The 16,453-nt window shown below is 47.6% G+C and overlaps 1 protein-coding gene and 1 pseudogene across 1 annotated transcript; one reads left to right on the plus strand and one right to left on the minus strand.

Moving 5' to 3' along the window:
* Nucleotides 1–658: 658 nt before the first annotated feature.
* On the minus strand, nucleotides 659–9,574 carry LOC105059302 (THO complex subunit 4A-like; annotated as a pseudogene).
* Nucleotides 9,575–12,287: 2,713 nt separating this feature from the next.
* On the plus strand, nucleotides 12,288–15,071 carry LOC105059284 (3-dehydrosphinganine reductase TSC10A; the record flags this gene model as incomplete). Its single annotated transcript, XM_073250203.1, is given in 3 exon segments — nucleotides 12,288–12,965; nucleotides 13,574–13,721; nucleotides 14,781–15,071. Coding segments are annotated over 3 exon segments (979 nt in total), but the record flags the coding sequence as incomplete, so codon positions are not given.
* Between the last annotated feature and the right edge of the window lie 1,382 nt (nucleotides 15,072–16,453).

Raw genomic sequence — 16,453 nt, forward strand, 5'->3', positions numbered from 1 at the left:
CCTCCACATGACGTACCAGTAGCGAAATTCTTTGTACACCGTCTGCGGCGCAGAAAATCCGATGGGGAGCGCACTGCTCTATCCCTTTGAGATACATAATTTTTATTTTTTAATATATATTTAATAATTATAATTATAATTTTTTATTTAAAATTTTAAATAATAAAAATATTTTTTAAAAAAAATTATAATATTTTATATTAAAATTATAACGTTCTGTATTGAAATTATGATTTTCTGTATATAACATCATAATTTTTTACAAAATATCATTAAAAAAAATATTTTCATTATTAAAAAATTTATAAAATTATTAAATAATAAAAATATTTCAATTAAAATTATGATATCTAATAAAAAAATTATGATATTTTATATTAAAAATTATATTTTTAATGTAGGATATTATAAATTGATACAGTATGTCATAATTTTTTCAAAAAAAAAATATTTTTATTATTCAAAATTTCAAAAAAAAAATAAAATTATGGACATTAAATGCACGTTAGAAAATGATGGCTACGTAGTCCAATCAGATGAGATGGTACATTCTACGTCAAATTTTCTACACTACAGATGGTGTACAAAAATATTTCTCCCTACCCATAATGATACCAAAGAGCCATCATCCCTCCACAAAGTCGCTAAAGTCATTAGACTATGAAACTTTGCTAATTTTGACCAGAATTAAGAAAGGGGAGGAAACACACAAAGCACCGAGGCACAAGCTGCTGGTTGATTTGCATTGCTGTATTGCTTCGGTATGGTATTTCTTCAAGTCTATCAAGATCTGCAGCAGTAATCTAACTACAACGACCTCTACCTTGTTCGTAGCCTCTTGTGCATCTATAGCCATCACCACCTCGACCATTCTATGGAGCCACCCCTCCCAAGTGTACTTTTGGGGATGCCATTAAGACTTCCAAAAGCCTTGTTTGAAATCAACAGTATATGCATGTGTCTCAATATTTGTTCCTACAATCTTAATTTTTATTGGCTTCCCATTAAGTTGCACATTGTTGATCTCTTTATAATAGCTAGCATCCACCAATCTTGTAAAAACAACTCCAATTAATTCCATTGATCTTCCACTCCTATTATAATGGGTCGAGTAACGTTTGAGATCACCAACTACCAAAAAGAGTTCTTTGATGTTCTTGTGGATACACCATAATTCAAGTTGGAGATATAGAGCCTGATGTCTTGATAGCAGAAACCCCCACCAACGGAGCTAAATAACCCTCCATCTAATTCGCGTATATACTATCCTGCCATGCCGAGTGTGCAGGATGGCTCGAATTGGCATGCAAGGCCGTCTAATCCTCTTTTCCATCTTAGCTACTCTTAGCTAATTAATATCTTAATTCGATGGATCAGATCTGAAAAAATCATATGATTTTATCAATTTTGATATTGCTGAGCTAAAATGATCATAACTTTCTCATCTAATGCCAGAATCATTATCATGACTCTGATTCGAAAAAAAAATTTTGTGCTCTAAAAGATTGGTGCTTCACCGTTACTCTAAATTTCAGAGTCTAATTTTATTATTTGATGAGTTAACGAAAATTTGAAAGAATCCTAATCGAATTGGGAGTTTCAATCTTTATGTTAATTTTTTTTATTTTATTTTAAAATTTTTTTGCTATTAGATTAAGATTTTTACTCTATGAATAAAGTTTTTTGACCAAATTATAATCAAAATATAATTAATTTTATGATTATTGAATCAAATTTCAAGAAAGGGAGTTTCTTCTTCACTTTATAATTTTTTTGTTTCGGATATTTTTTTTTTCATTGAAATATGACCTCAACTGCACCAGCTATCGTTGCTGTTGACGGATGACTTATTATTATTTTTTTTCTGATGAGGTCATCAAGGATATATTTAAAATATTTGTGACCATTATGGGTAAGTTTTGAAAGGAGTGGTTAGGGTTTTAGAAAATAAAATATTTTGATATAATTTTTAGTTGGACCAAATCTATCCCTAAGTTAGTGTATCGTGTCCTTCTCGTATTTTTTTCATTCGTCGTCATGCATATTGCTCCATGATTGGAGTTGCTAAATGCTGTAGTAATATAAGTCAATGGAAAAAATATAACAGCAACTACAATCATCTTGATGTACTTACTTATTTGTCCACTGTTGGATATAAAATACCCACAGCCGAAGTCCTCAGCAAAATCAGCTGCAGGAAGACTTCGCCCGGACTCCTACGGGAGCCGGGCTTTGCCCTCGACTCCAACAGCTGCAGACAGACTCCGTCCGGACTCCTACGAAAGTCGGACTCCGCCGACAACTCCAACCGCAAGTAGACTCCGCCCGGACTCCTACGGGAGCCGGGCTCCGTCCTCAACATCAACTGCTGGTAAGCCCCGTCCGGACTCCTACGGGAGCCGGACCTCGCCTTTGACTTTAATTGCAGGAAGACTCCGCCCGGACTCCTACGGGAGCCGGGCTTCATCCTCAACTCCAACGGCTGCAGACAAGCTTCGTCCGGACTCCTACGGGAGCCGGAGCCCAGACTCCTACGGGAGCCGGGTTCGCCCTCGACTCCAACAGCTGCAGACAGACTCCGTCCGGACTCCTACGGGAGCCGGACTCCGCCGACAACTCCAACCGCAAGTAGACTCCGCCCGGACTCCTACGGGAGCCAGGCTCCGTCCTCAACATCAACTGCTGGTAAGTCCCGTCCGGACTCCTACGGGAGCCGGACCTCGCCTTTGACTTTAATTGCAGGAAGATTCCGCCCGGGCTCCTACGGGAACCGGGCTTCGCCCTCGACTCCAGCGGCTGCAGACAGACTCCGTCCGGACTCCTACGGGAGCCGGACTCCGCCAACAACTTCGACCGCAAGTAGACTCCGCCCGGACTCCTACGGGAGCCGGGCTCCATCCACGACCCCAACCGCAAGGAGGACTCCGCCTGGACCACTACGGGGGCCGGACTCCGACCACTGCCGAACTTCAGCCGATGGATCTGCGCCCCCTGGCAGGCCACAATAACGGCCACGATCCTGCTCCACTTTCTGCGGCGGATTCCGCACAGCTCCATCACTCCCTGACAGGCTGTTTTAACGGCCATGATCCTGCTCCACTCCCTGCGGCGGGCCCTACGCGGCTCTATTACTCCCTGGCAGATCATAGTAACGGACAACACTGCTCCACTCCCCGCGGTGGATCCTGTGCGATCCCACCACTCCATGACGAGTCACGACAGCGAACGTCGCTCCACTCCTCGTAACTGACTCCACGTGGCACACCCCGATGATAGCCACGGGTCCACTCCACTACTCTTCGCAGCAAACTCCGCCTGACCCTGGGCAGCTCACTGCCAGACGGTTACGGATGTTGCTATCAGACTACTGCCCCCTCTGCCTATAAAAGGGGACCCCAGATACGTTATTCTATAAGCTCTCATTTTTTCATCTCAAAACTCTGCTAAATTCTCCGTTCGAGCACTCCATTCTTGTTGAGGCAGAGAACTGACTTGAGCATCGGAGGGTCTTGCCGGAGCAACCCCACCTCCGGTTTAGACTTCCCTTGCAGGTCCCGACGGCGACCGCGACTTCCTCGACTCCAGCTTCTCCGACGCAAGTGGATTTTTGCACCAACAGGATTGGCGCTAGAGGAAGGGCCTGTGTCTTCGCAGTACCCTTGTTCTTAAAGGAGCGCTCAACGGATCCACTTTCGGCCATCTTTTCCGGCACCCACTCCTCATTCCCTCATCTGATGCCTTCTCGCGAGGCCTTTGCACAACTACCTCCGGCTATGGTCGTCGATAAGGAGTGGCCGGATGACCGGCCTCTGCCGGATTCCATCAACGCCATCTCGGGGGAATCCCGGCGCGAGGCAACCAACGTACCAGCTGCATCCCCCAAGCGGCAAAAAGTTGAAGAACCCATAACCTTTACCGAAGAAGATACCCAGGGAGTCCAATTCCCTCATAACGACGCGATCGTAGTTTCCTTGAATATAGCGAATTACGACGTCCGTCGCATTCTTGTCGACAACGGAAGTTCGGCCGACATCTTGTTCTACAGTGCCTTTTCAAGAATGTCCGCTCTGGGCGGTCATCTGAGACCGATTTGCTCTCCCTTGATAGGGTTTACCGGTGACGCCGTTCCGACGGAGGGAATGATAGCTTTGACTGTGACCGCGGGTCAGTATCCAAAGCAGTCCAGGGCTCTGGTGAATTTCTTGGTGGTAAAGGCGCCATCCGCCTACAATGCAATCCTTGGCCGACCCGACCTCAATGCTCTCAGAGCTGTCGTTTCAACCTACCATTTGAAGTTGAAGTTCCCCACCAACCAGGGGATTGGAGAGGTCCGGGGAGACCAAGCCCTGGCCAGACATTGCTACAACATCGCCTTGCAAAGAAGCGATCGGGCTGACCCCTATCCCGTCGATGGATTGGATGCTCGCGACGACCTCACCGAAGAAAGAGGCGGCCCAATCGAAGATTTGGTACCAGTCCCCCTGAATGATGGGAACGCGGAGCATGTGGCGTTAATTGGCTCCAACCTGGGGGAGGAGGTGCGGACGCGTCTTATTGATTTCCTCCGAAGGAATGCGGACGTTTTCGCTTGGGTTCCGGCGGACATGCCGGGGATTGACACGGAAGTCATGGAGCATCATCTGGCAGTCGATCCAAAGCATCGACCGACAAAAAAAAAAATCCGGAGTCATGCCCCGGAGAGGCAGAAGGCGATAGTCGAGGAAGTGGATAAGCTTCTCAAGGTCGGATTCATTAAGGAAGTCAATTATCCTGATTGGATTTCCAATGTTGTCTTGGTCAAGAAAACAAACGGCAAGTGGAGGATGTGCATAGATTTCAAAAAGCTGAATAAGGCTTGTCCAAAGGACAGCTACCCCCTTCTCCGAATCGACCAATTGGTGGACGCGACCTCAGGCCATGAGCTCCTCACCTTTATGGACGCGTTCTCTGGCTATAATCAAATTAGAATGGCATCGAAAGATGAAGAAAAGACAGCTTTCATCACTAATCGCGGCCTTTACTGTTACAGGGTCATGCCATTCGGCCTCAAGAATGCGGGCGCAACCTACCAATGACTGGTGAACAAAATCTTCAAAGAGCAAATCGGCCGAAATATGGAGGTCTACGTGGACGATATGCTTGTAAAAAGCAAGTCTTCCAGAAATCATGTCGCCGACCTCGAGGAAACTTTTGACGCTCTTCGAAAGTATAGAATGAAGCTGAACCCAACTAAATGCGCTTTCGGAGTAACCTCAGGAAAGTTCTTGGGCTTTATGGTATCAGGGCGCGGGATTGAGGCCAATCCAGAGAAAATTCGCGCCATACAGGAGATGACCGTCCCAAAGTCGATCAAAGAGGTTCAGCGCCTCACAAGGAGGATAGCGGCTCTTAATCGCTTCGTCGCAAGGTCGGCCGAATGGTGCTTGCCCTTCTTTCAAACCCTCAGGCAGCCGAAGAACTTCTGTTGGACCTCTGAGTGCCAACAGACGTTCGAAGAGTTAAGAAGCTACCTTGGCTCACCCCCGCTGTTGACAAAGCCTGAACCTGGGGAGGAACTATTTTTGTACCTAGCGGTCTCTCCCATGGCCCTCGCGGCCATCCTTGTCAAAGAAGAAGCGAAAGTCCAGCGACCGGTCTACTACGTTAGTCGCGCGCTGAGGGACGCCGAGACCAGGTACACCAAATTAGAAAAATTGACTTACGCTTTGTTGATTGCAGCTTGGAGGCTCCGACCCTACTTTCAAGGGCACACCGTGACACTACTCACCGACCAACCAATCAAGGCGGTCCTGCATCGGGCAGATACCTCCGGGAGGATGGCGAAATGGACGGTCGAGCTCACGAAATTCGACATCAATTATCGATCCAGGCCAGCAGTGAAGGCCCAAATACTGGCAGATTTCATAGTAGAGTGTACCATCCCAGAGGAGGCTGAACTTGAACAAAGCAAAGGTGACGACCTGAAGTCCCAACCGAACTCCCCCAACGAAGAGGCTAATCCCTCCGATCGCTTTTGGACCCTCTATGTGGATGGATCTTCCAACATGGCGGGCACAGGCGCAGGTCTGATTTTGGTCAGTCCAGAGGGGGTCATCGCGGAGTACACCCTGCGTTTCGAGCTCCCCGCAACAAACAATGGAGCGGAATATGAAGCTCTGATCGCAGGACTACGGATCGCCAAAGAGCTGGGAATAGGTCAACTTCGGGTACACAGCGACTCCCAACTAGTGGTGGGACAAGTCAGCGGGAGTTATGAAGCGCGGGAAGACAGTATGGCCAAATACCTTGAGAAGGTAAAGGAACTTACTCCCGCCTTTGGCAGCTTCAACATTAGACAGATTCCAAGGATGGAGAATACCAGAGCCGACCTTCTCTCCAAGCTGGCAACATTGGCTCCGGCCGAATTGCCCAAAGGTGTTCTCTTTGAAGTTCTGAAGCACCCGAGTACAGAGGAGTCGCGGTCCGTGATGGAGATCGACCACGAACCCAGCTGGATCGACCCACTGATAATCTATCTCAGAGATGGAGTCCTCCCCCAGGATGCGAAAGAAGCTCGGAAGCTTCGAAATCAAGCCTCGAGATACCTCCTTTATGAGGGCAAACTGTACAAGAGATTATACTCTTTACCCCTCTTAAAATGTCTCCGGCCCTCGGAAGCTGACTACGCCTTGTGGGAAGTGCATGAAGGAGTTTGTGGAAACCACTTGGGGGCTAGATCTTTATCCCACAAGCTGCTCCGCCAAGGATATTACTGGCCAACGATGCATCATGATTCGATTGAATATGTCAAAAAGTGTGATCGATGCCAGAGATACGCCAACGTCCAGAGACAGCCAGCCACCGAGCTCACGCCCTTGAGTGCCCCATGGCCTTTTGCACAATGGGAGATGGACATCCTTGGCCCCTTTCCCATGGCGTCTGGACAAAGGAAGTTTCTCCTTGTAGCGATCGACTACTTCACCAAATGGGTTGAAGTCGAACCACTAGCAAAAATCACAGAAGCGAAAGTGCAAGATTTCGTCTGAAAATCGATCGTGTGCAGGTTCGGTTTGCCTAGAACCCTAATCACTGATAATGGACGGCAATTCACGGGAGCAAAATTCGCCGAATTCTGTGAAGATCTAAATATCTCCCACAACTTCACATCAGTAGCCCATCCCCAAGCGAACGGCGAAGCTGAGGTGACTAACAGAACCCTTTTGCAGGGGATTAAGACAAGGCTTGAAAAAGCAAAGGAAACTTGGGCGGACGAGCTTTATCATGTGCTATGGGCGTATCGAACTACCCAAAGGTTACCTACGGGGGAGACCCCCTTTGCTTTAGCCTTCGGTACGGAAGCCGTCATCCCGATCGAGCTTAAACTCCCGTCGGCACGAGTCGTGGCATTCGACGAACACCAAAATTCACAAAGTCTTAGAGCCAACCTCGACCTGCTGGAAGAAAGACGAGAGATAGCTCAGGTTCGGATGGCAGCCTACAGACAGAAGGTTGCTCGATATTACAACGTCCGGGTTAAGAACAAAGCCTTTAGAGCAGGAGACCTAGTGCTTCGACGAGCCGCTGTCTCGCAACCTCAGGACCGAGGGAAACTCGCCCCAAACTGGGAGGGACCTTATGAAGTCAAAGAAGTAGTCCGGCCCGGAACTTATTATCTTAAGGAACTCGGAGGAACCAACCTCCCGCGACCGTGGAACTCGAAAAACTTGCGGGTGTACTACCAATGACTTCATTTTAATTGAAAATTGCATACCTGTATGTCTTTGAACAATTCGCACAAGCTGTGTCAGAAACGAAAGGGAAACGTCATCCCGACAAAATCGAAGGTCCGGTTCCATTTAGACCGGATGGGGGGAGAGGCCTTACAACGCCCATATGTGCCCCCATAGCCCTGTTAGGGACAGGAGGAGAACCTCGCCCTAACTTGAGCAAAGTCGAAGGCCCGGTTTCATTTAGACCGGATGGGGGGAGAGGCCTTACAACGCCCATATGTGCCCCCACTGCCCTGTTAGGGACAGGAGGAGAACCTCGCCCTAACTTGAGCAAAGTCGAAGGTCCGGTTCCATTTAGATCGGATGGGGGGAGAGGCCCTACAACACTCATATGTGCCCCCACAGCCCTATTAGGGACAGGAGGAGAACCTCGCCCTAACTTGAGCAAAATCGAAGGCCCGATTTCATTTAGACCAGATGGGGGGAGAGGCCTTACAGCGCCCTAATGTGCCCCCACAGCCATGTCAGGAACAGGAGGAGGACCTCGTCCTGACATGAACAAAGTCAAAGGCCCGGTTCTTTTAGACCGGATGGGGGGAGAGGCCCTGCAATGCCCATATGCGCCCCCCAGGAGGAAAACCTTGCCCTAGCTTAAGCAACTTCGACCGGTGGTAAACCCAGCCCGGACTCCTACGGGAGCCGGGCTCCGTCACTGACGTCGACTACAGGACAACTCCGCCCGGACTCTTATGGGAGCCGGGCTCCGTCCGCAATATCAACTGCTGGTAAGCCTTGTCCGGACTCCTACGAGAGTCGGACTTCGCCTATGACTTTGATTGCAGGAAGACTTCGTCCTGACTCCTACGGGAGCCGGGCTCTGTCCACGATGCCAAGGAAGGCTCCGCCCGGACTCCTACGGGAGCCGGGCTCCGCCCGCAACATCAACTCCGAGAGGACTCTGCCCGGACTCCTACGGGAGCCGGGCTCCGCCTGCGACTCCAACCTCAAGGGGGACTCCGTCCGGATCCCTACGGGAGCCGGGCTCCGTCGCCAACTTCAACCGCCAGTAAGATCCGTCCGGACCCCTATGGGAGCCGGACTTCACACCTAACTTTAATCGCAGGAGGACTCCGCCCGGACTCCTACGGGAGCCGAACTTCACCTCGGCTTCAGCGGAGAAAAACTCCAAGCGAAAAAGGAAGGCAATGGATCGTAACAGTGACGACTGGAAAACAAACAACGCCCGAGGTACAGAAAACCCTGTCGCAGCGAGGATTGAAACTCTCGATGGGAGTCCCGACTTCCAAGGAAGCTTTCGACGCGAAATAGGACAACTTACTCAGGGTGACAGAAGCTCGAACCCCGGACTCAAGCCCCAAGAAGAACCTCAAGCCCGAATGGCCCCGGGCGAGCCTGCTGCCATTGACGGAAAAGATGGGTTGGTGCAATAGCAACCGGGTACCTTCGAATGGCGTAAAAATTGAAAAGGAGATCGGCAAATGACAATTCAATATAAATAAAAGGGACCACCAATGACCTTAGGACGCCGTAAAAAAAAAAAAAAAAAAAAAGAAGAGAAAAAAGAAGAGGAGGAAGAGAGAAGAAAGAAGAATAAAGAAGTTCGACAGACAACTATTCGATGCAAGATACGGACGAGGTAACAAAATCTCCTTTTCATTTTTCAACTAACAAGATGTACGTTACCAGACCCGATGGGCCAGAGAAAAAAAATATATATATACATCATTGCAAGTCTCGCGAACACGGTTTGGAAAGAATACACCGGAGGCCGCCTCAAGCCACAAATTTCTCTTCCCATTTCTGTCCTTCCCAACCACGTTGCCCAGTGCATGTGACGAGCTCATCAGCTTTCACCCCGCTTTGTTTCGCTCCACCTCCAAAGTCCCAACTTTAGGGGGAAAAGGATGGGATAGATTCCCAGGGGCGGTAGGGGCAATGGCAGCGATGGTGAAGACCTGTTTCAAGAAGAACTGGAGTCACCCCGGGGTGCAGCAGTGGCACCAGAGATAATCGAATTCTCCGTGACAGCCACCGTCCAAAATGCTCCGGCAAGGTCGGCATGCGCTACTTCCACCGTCCTCGCAGCGAATTTTACTGCCCCACCATCGACGCCGACCGCTTTTGATCCCTCGGCCCCGACGGCATCAAGGATCCCGCCACAGCTTGTGACGACAGCTCTGCCCTCTTGACCGGTATCACCCCGCCTTGCTACTCCGAAGTTCTCGGGCAGAATAACTTTACCGGCGGCCCCCGTTATTAAACCCCTATTGTTGAAGGAATTCTTCCTTGAGCCCCCTTTGAAACGACGGGGATCCTCACCGGCCGCTGTTCTCCTCCTCGCCTTCCTCCAAGCCCTAGACATCCCTTCAAGGATGGCCTCCGGGGTAGAGGACATGGCGTGGGAACCCCTTAGAGAAGAATTGGGGGGCTGAAGACGGCAAGGACCGGTGCGGGGGAAGTAGCTGAGTAGCTAGGCTCTCAAACGAAAGAAAGGTGCCGTCCTCTCGACAGAATGAAACCCTGAAGGAAGAGTAGGGGGTTTAAATAGCCAGTGGATCTTAGCGCAGTTATGGCAGCGGGTGTACCTAGGCCAGCTGATGCATGCCACATGTTCCGCATGTCCCCCTCACCGCTATCAAGGATTGACCGTTCGCAAATTTCCGTAGCGCGACGCTTGGGATCGCGTTTCGGTGGGAGTTCCGAAAAGACTCTTCAGGTCACCTTAACCAGAAAAAGAGCTCCGACACGCACGCATTTAATGCCAAAATATCTGGGAGCGGCAGTGCGCAGGATTCGAGGGGACGGTTTCGGCTGTGCCCATCTCTCTGTACTTTCTTCATTCGAAATTCGAACTCGAAAGTAGGGGGACTGGTGTTGGGTATAAAATACCCACAGCCGAAGTCCTCAGCAGAATCAGCTGCAGGAAGACTTCGCCCGGACTCCTACGGGAGCCGGGCTTCGCCCTCGACTCCAACAGCTGCAGACAGACTCCGTCCGGACTCCTACGGGAGCCGGACTCCGCCGACAACTCCAACCGCAAGTAGACTCCGCCCGGACTCCTACGGGAGCCGGGCTCCGTCCTCAACATCAACTGCTGGTAAGCCCCGTCTGGACTCCTACGGAAGCCGAACCTCGCCTTTGACTTTAATTGCAGGAAGACTCCGCCCGGACTCCTACGGGAGCCGGGCTTCATCCTCAACTCCAACGGCTGCAGACAAGCTTCGTCCGGACTCCTACGGGAGCCGGGCTTCGCCCTCGACTCCAACAGCTGCAGACAGACTCCGTCCGGACTCCTACGGGAGCAGGACTCCGCCGACAACTCCAACCGCAAGTAGACTCCGCCTGGACTCCTACGGGAGCCGGGCTCCGTCCTCAACATCAACTGCTGGTAAGCCCCGTCCGGACTCCTACGGGAGCCAGACCTCACCTTTGACTTTAATTGCAGGAAGATTCCACCCGGGCTCCTACGGGAACCGGGCTTCGCCCTCGACTCCAGCGGTTGCAGACAGACTCCGTCCGGACTCCTACGGGAGCCGGACTCCGCCAACAACTTCGACCGCAAGTAGACTCCGCCCGGACTCCTACGGGAGCCGGGCTCCACCCACGACCCCAACCGCAAGGAGGACTCCGCCTGGACCACTACGGGGGCCGGACTCCGACCGCTGCCGAACTTCAGCCGATGGATCTGCGCCCCCTGGCAGGCCACAATAACGGCCACGATCCTGCTCCACTTCCTGCGGCGGATTCCGCGCAGCTCCATCACTCCCTGACAGGCTGTTTTAACGGCCATGATTCTGCTCCACTCCCTGCGGCGGGCCCTACGCGGCTCCATTACTCCCTGGCAGATCACAGTAACGGACAACACTGCTCCACTCCCCGCGGCGGATCCTGTGCGATCCTACCACTCCATGATGAGTCACGACAGCGAACGTCGCTCCACTCCCCGTAACTGACTCCACGTGGCACACCCCGGTGATAGCCACGGGTCCACTCCACTACTCTTCGCAGCAAACTCCGCCTGACCCTGGACAGTTCACTGCCAGACGGTTACGGATGTCGCTATCAGACTACTGCCCCCTCCGCCTATAAAAGGGGACCCCAGATACGTTATTCTATAAGTTCTCATTTTTTCATCTCAAAACTCTGCTAAATTCTCCGTTCGAGCACTCCATTCTTGTTGAGGCAGAGAACTGACTTGAGCGTCGGAGGGTCTTGCCGGAGCAACCCCACCTCCGGTTTAGACTTTTCTTACAGGTCCCGACGGCGACCGCGACTTTCTCGACTCCAGTTTCTCTGACACAAGTAGATTTTTGCACCAACATCCACCTTAAACTACTGTTTTGATTTTTTTTATTAATTTAACCTATAGTATTTGGGGTTGGCTAGTTTTTTAACGCGGTGTTGGAATTTCCTCCAGGGACCGGCAAGGAAAGCAGTACTTTAATTGTCGGCGGAGTTCACGAGGATCGGCAATTAAATTAGTGAAAAAATGCTTTAATCAAAAAAAAAAAAGTGAAAAAAATGCTGAGTTAAATATAACAAAATCTTGCAAACCAATGCCTTCCTCCTCGACGCCCCCGTTGACTCTCTCACACTCTGCTAGAGAGTGACAGGGCAGCCAAAACGGCAAAGCCATTAATTTCCTGTTTGTTTGTTTGGAAATCCCCTCTTTCTTTTTTTTCGATCAATCCATCCATGGCTTCCCTCTTCCTGCTCTTCCTCCTGGTCGTCCCCTTCGCTGCCCTCCTCCTCCTCCTCCTCCTGGCCGCCGTCGTCCGCCCCCGCCGCGTCCGGATCCCCATCAAGGGCCGCCACGTTCTCATCACTGGCGGGTCTAGCGGCATCGGCCTCGCACTCGCCCGCCGCGCCGCCACGGAGGGCGCCCGTGTCTCCATCCTCGCCCGCAATCCCGCCCGCCTCGAGGAGGCCCGCGACACCATTCGCCTCGCCACCGGCGTCGACGCTGCCGTACTCGCCGCCGACGTCCGGGACCCCACCGCCGTAGCTCGGGCCCTAGAGGAGGCCGGCCCCGTCGACGTTCTCGTCTGCAATCAGGGCGTGTTCGTGCCGCAGGAGCTGGAAACCCAGGAACTGGAGGAGGTTCGCTTCATGGTGGAGGTCAACCTCATGGGCTCCTTCCACCTCATCAAAGCCGCCCTCCCCGCCATGAAGGCCAGAGCCAGGGAGACCGGCCTCCCCGCCTCCATCGCCCTCGTGTCCTCCCAAGCCGGCCAGGTACCATATACGATCCCTCTCTCACTCACTCTCCCCCTCCCCCTCCCCCTCCCCCTCCCCCTCCCCCATCTGTTTTGGGTTTGGAAAGTTTGAATCTTTTTCATTTGCTGGGTTGATTTCTTGAAAATTTGCAGATTATATGGAAATTTGGTGGTATGGAATTTTCGAGTTTGTTGTTACATTGATAATGTCTCACAAACTACCAAAATTATTGAAATCTAATAAAATACGATTTTATACGCAAACCAAAAGAGGAAAAAACAAATATTCTTCTTCAACTCTGTGCCCCAACAATCTGGACTTGGTTTTTGCTTCCATGTGGTGTTGAGGAAACAAAATTGCATTTTTAAAAAATCTTGTCTTTAAGATTTGAGGTTTATGAGGGAAATTCATGCTACCCTTATGAAAGGAAATAAGAGTTATGTTATAGTTATGCCGTTTCAGAAGTTCTGAGATTAGGACTATTGACCTGCATGTCATTCCAGATATATGTAGAAATATCCAAAGATATCGGATTTCCTTTTGTTATCTTCTAGTTGGGTACTTTTGTGCCTCTAGGTTTATATAAAAATAGACTGATTTGGAAGAATGGTGTTTTAATTTCACAGGTGGGTGTTTATGGTTACACAGCTTACTCAGCAAGCAAATTTGGACTTCGTGGTTTGGCGGAGGCGTTGCAGCATGAGGTTATTGCAGATAATATTCATGTGTCCCTCATATTTCCTCCTGACACAGAAACCCCAGGATTTGCTGAAGGTGAGGAAAAATGCCTTATAGAACCCACGCTAATCACATTTTTATGCTGATTTCTTTTCATATGAGAAGGCTCTTTTAAAAATGAAACTGTCCATATGTTAATACTTATATCATGTGCATATTTAATATGATATTATGTTCTTTGATGTCTTCTGCAAAAAATCTAATTAAGGTGACATATAGGGATTTAAAAGGATGTGATAACATTTAAAACATGATTTATTTTTATATTTATTATCTGGCTAGTGATGAAATAATGCTGCTTAGGATATGCTGAAACTGATTCATTGAAATGAAAAAGAAGAAGAAGAAGTTGGGTAGGGGAGTGGAGGTGATATTTAATCGCTATTAGATTGATTCTTTAGAAAAACTTTTGAGTGATCAGGTCCTTCCCACTTCTTATTGGTACTCTTTTTTATAACAAAATGTCAGCTTATACAACCATGCTTGCAAATATTTCCATTTCTTCCTGTACAGTTAATGTTAGATTTATATTGTATAGATACATCATGGTACGATGTATAGATCAGTGATTGGCTTAGTTGTTCTCTTTTGGCTTTCCTAATTAATTCATTAATTTGTACTTCATTTTTAAATATAGAAAATATGATTTAGATTTATAAGCTGGGAGCTATCTATGAGTGCTAAGGTCAATTTGCAGTTCTTTGTAATCTCCAAGCCCAGAAGAGTTATGAATTATACTACACCTAGTCAGGAAAAAGGAAGAAAAAGAAACTCAGAGGATATTTTTACAAGTTACCTGAGACATAGATGAAAAAGTAAACAACTGAAAGGCTTGTATAGAAGTTGTATGGGAGGATATAAACAACCATCAGCTAGCATGAAGAGGAAGAATTTACAAAGAAGATAAGGCGTGTCTGAGGTTTATAATAATCAAATGCGGCCTTTTTGTTGTATTTGCAAGATTTGTGTTTGTGTTTAAGTCAAAGCATCTAAGGACATCAGCTCCAGTAAAATCTGCGTGATCTTTCTTTTTTTGTTGATTTATATATTGGTGGGTTCGTGCGGCATCATGATAACAGGTTCTTATTGATGCAGAGCACAAGAGAAGACCAGAACTCACCCACATGATAGCTGGGAGTTCAGGTGGAATGAAGCCTGATGATGTTGCTGAAAAAGCTCTCAAGGGCATCAAATCTGGAACATTTATCATCCCCTGTAACTTTGAGGGAATCATGTTGTCTATCGCTACTGCTGGTTTATCTCCCCAGAGATCATATCTGACAGCATTTGTCGAGGTGTTAGGTGCTGGTTTCATGCGCCTTTTGGGTCTATGCTTCCAATGGAATTGGTTCAACACTATAGAGAAGTGGCATGCCAAAAAGAGCAGTAAGTATATAATTTACATAAAGCAAATTTTGAAGCAAGCCTGTTCCCTTTGTTTTGGTATTAATAAGGTATGTAATGATAAAGCAAGTTTGATCAGACCTACATATAAGCATAAATTCTTTCCTAATGACCAGTGGAACACCTTATGCAATTCTTTATGCTGTAATTTGCATGATATGTTCTCATTATGTACATACTCTCTTCTGAAGGTATATTATACAATTCTATGGTGCATTGACTTGGATGCATTTGACTTCAAAACTCAAATTGTTGTGAAATGATTAATTTAGATTAGCGGCAGCATATAAATATAATTGGTATGAATCTTTGGGTTGAAGGAAATTTTGGCTGAAAGTTATGTTTGTTCTCTTTAACTTTATATGTTATTATATTTATTTACAAAATGGGATGCTTTTTTTTGTGTATTATGCTAGGAGTCACTGTTATAATACATGATCTTGTCCTTTTTCACTTAGAGCTTCTCAAATGCATATAGCCATGTTTCTAAGTCGCATGTTTGTATATTAGAAATTATCTTTTCTGTATGTTACTTATTGCATGGACATAGCAGATATAAAAATGATAAAATCTTTTCAGATTTGACAACAAAGGAGTTGGTCATTGATTTGTCGGTGACTGGAGAACTCACACTCCATGAAGTTTCCATGTTAATATCTCATTGTTTATTTTCTTCAAAGACTTATTGGGTGATTTTGAAAATTTGCTTTTTCTTACATGTAATTGTTATCGTGATACTTGCGGATGTGGTCTATGTTAACATAATGTGTCAGATGCCGGTAGACATGTTTGTTTTACCTAAACTAGTTAGGATCCCATTCCTTATATTGTGGTATCCTTCTGTATATTATAAGCATGATCTTTTTTTCATCTGTTGGTCATGCATAATCATCCTAGTCACAAAGTTTGTAAAAATTTTGATTAGGTAAACTCATAATATTATGGCTTGAGATCTTTCTATTATGGAACTCATGACTCAGTGACATTTGATTTTATGAAATGTATTAGAGGAGAGGGCAACTTAAAAATAGTAGGCACATTGATGTTCTGGAGCTGCACTAATTGTGGAGTGGCCCTTTTTCCTATAACATATGACGCCAGTGATGGAAGATGATTCATTACCTAAGCAGATGATAATGTAGCTTTCATTTGCCATCACTTAGGTTTTCTGTAGATGAATTTAGTCAATAACAGAATTCCATGGATGTAGGAGTTAGAGCTTCATCATATATGGAGGTCAACTGCAAGGAAAAAGGAAAAGAAAAGAAATGTAATCAGTGCATATATATGATAAATGTAAAGTAAATTATGAAGAACCGGATGGTATGATGAACTTTTCACATGATTGAATTAGGCCTGGATTC

The sequence above is a fragment of the Elaeis guineensis genome, chromosome 16, assembly GCF_000442705.2.
Source record: "Elaeis guineensis isolate ETL-2024a chromosome 16, EG11, whole genome shotgun sequence".
NCBI classification, from domain to species: Eukaryota; Viridiplantae; Streptophyta; class Magnoliopsida; order Arecales; family Arecaceae; genus Elaeis; species Elaeis guineensis.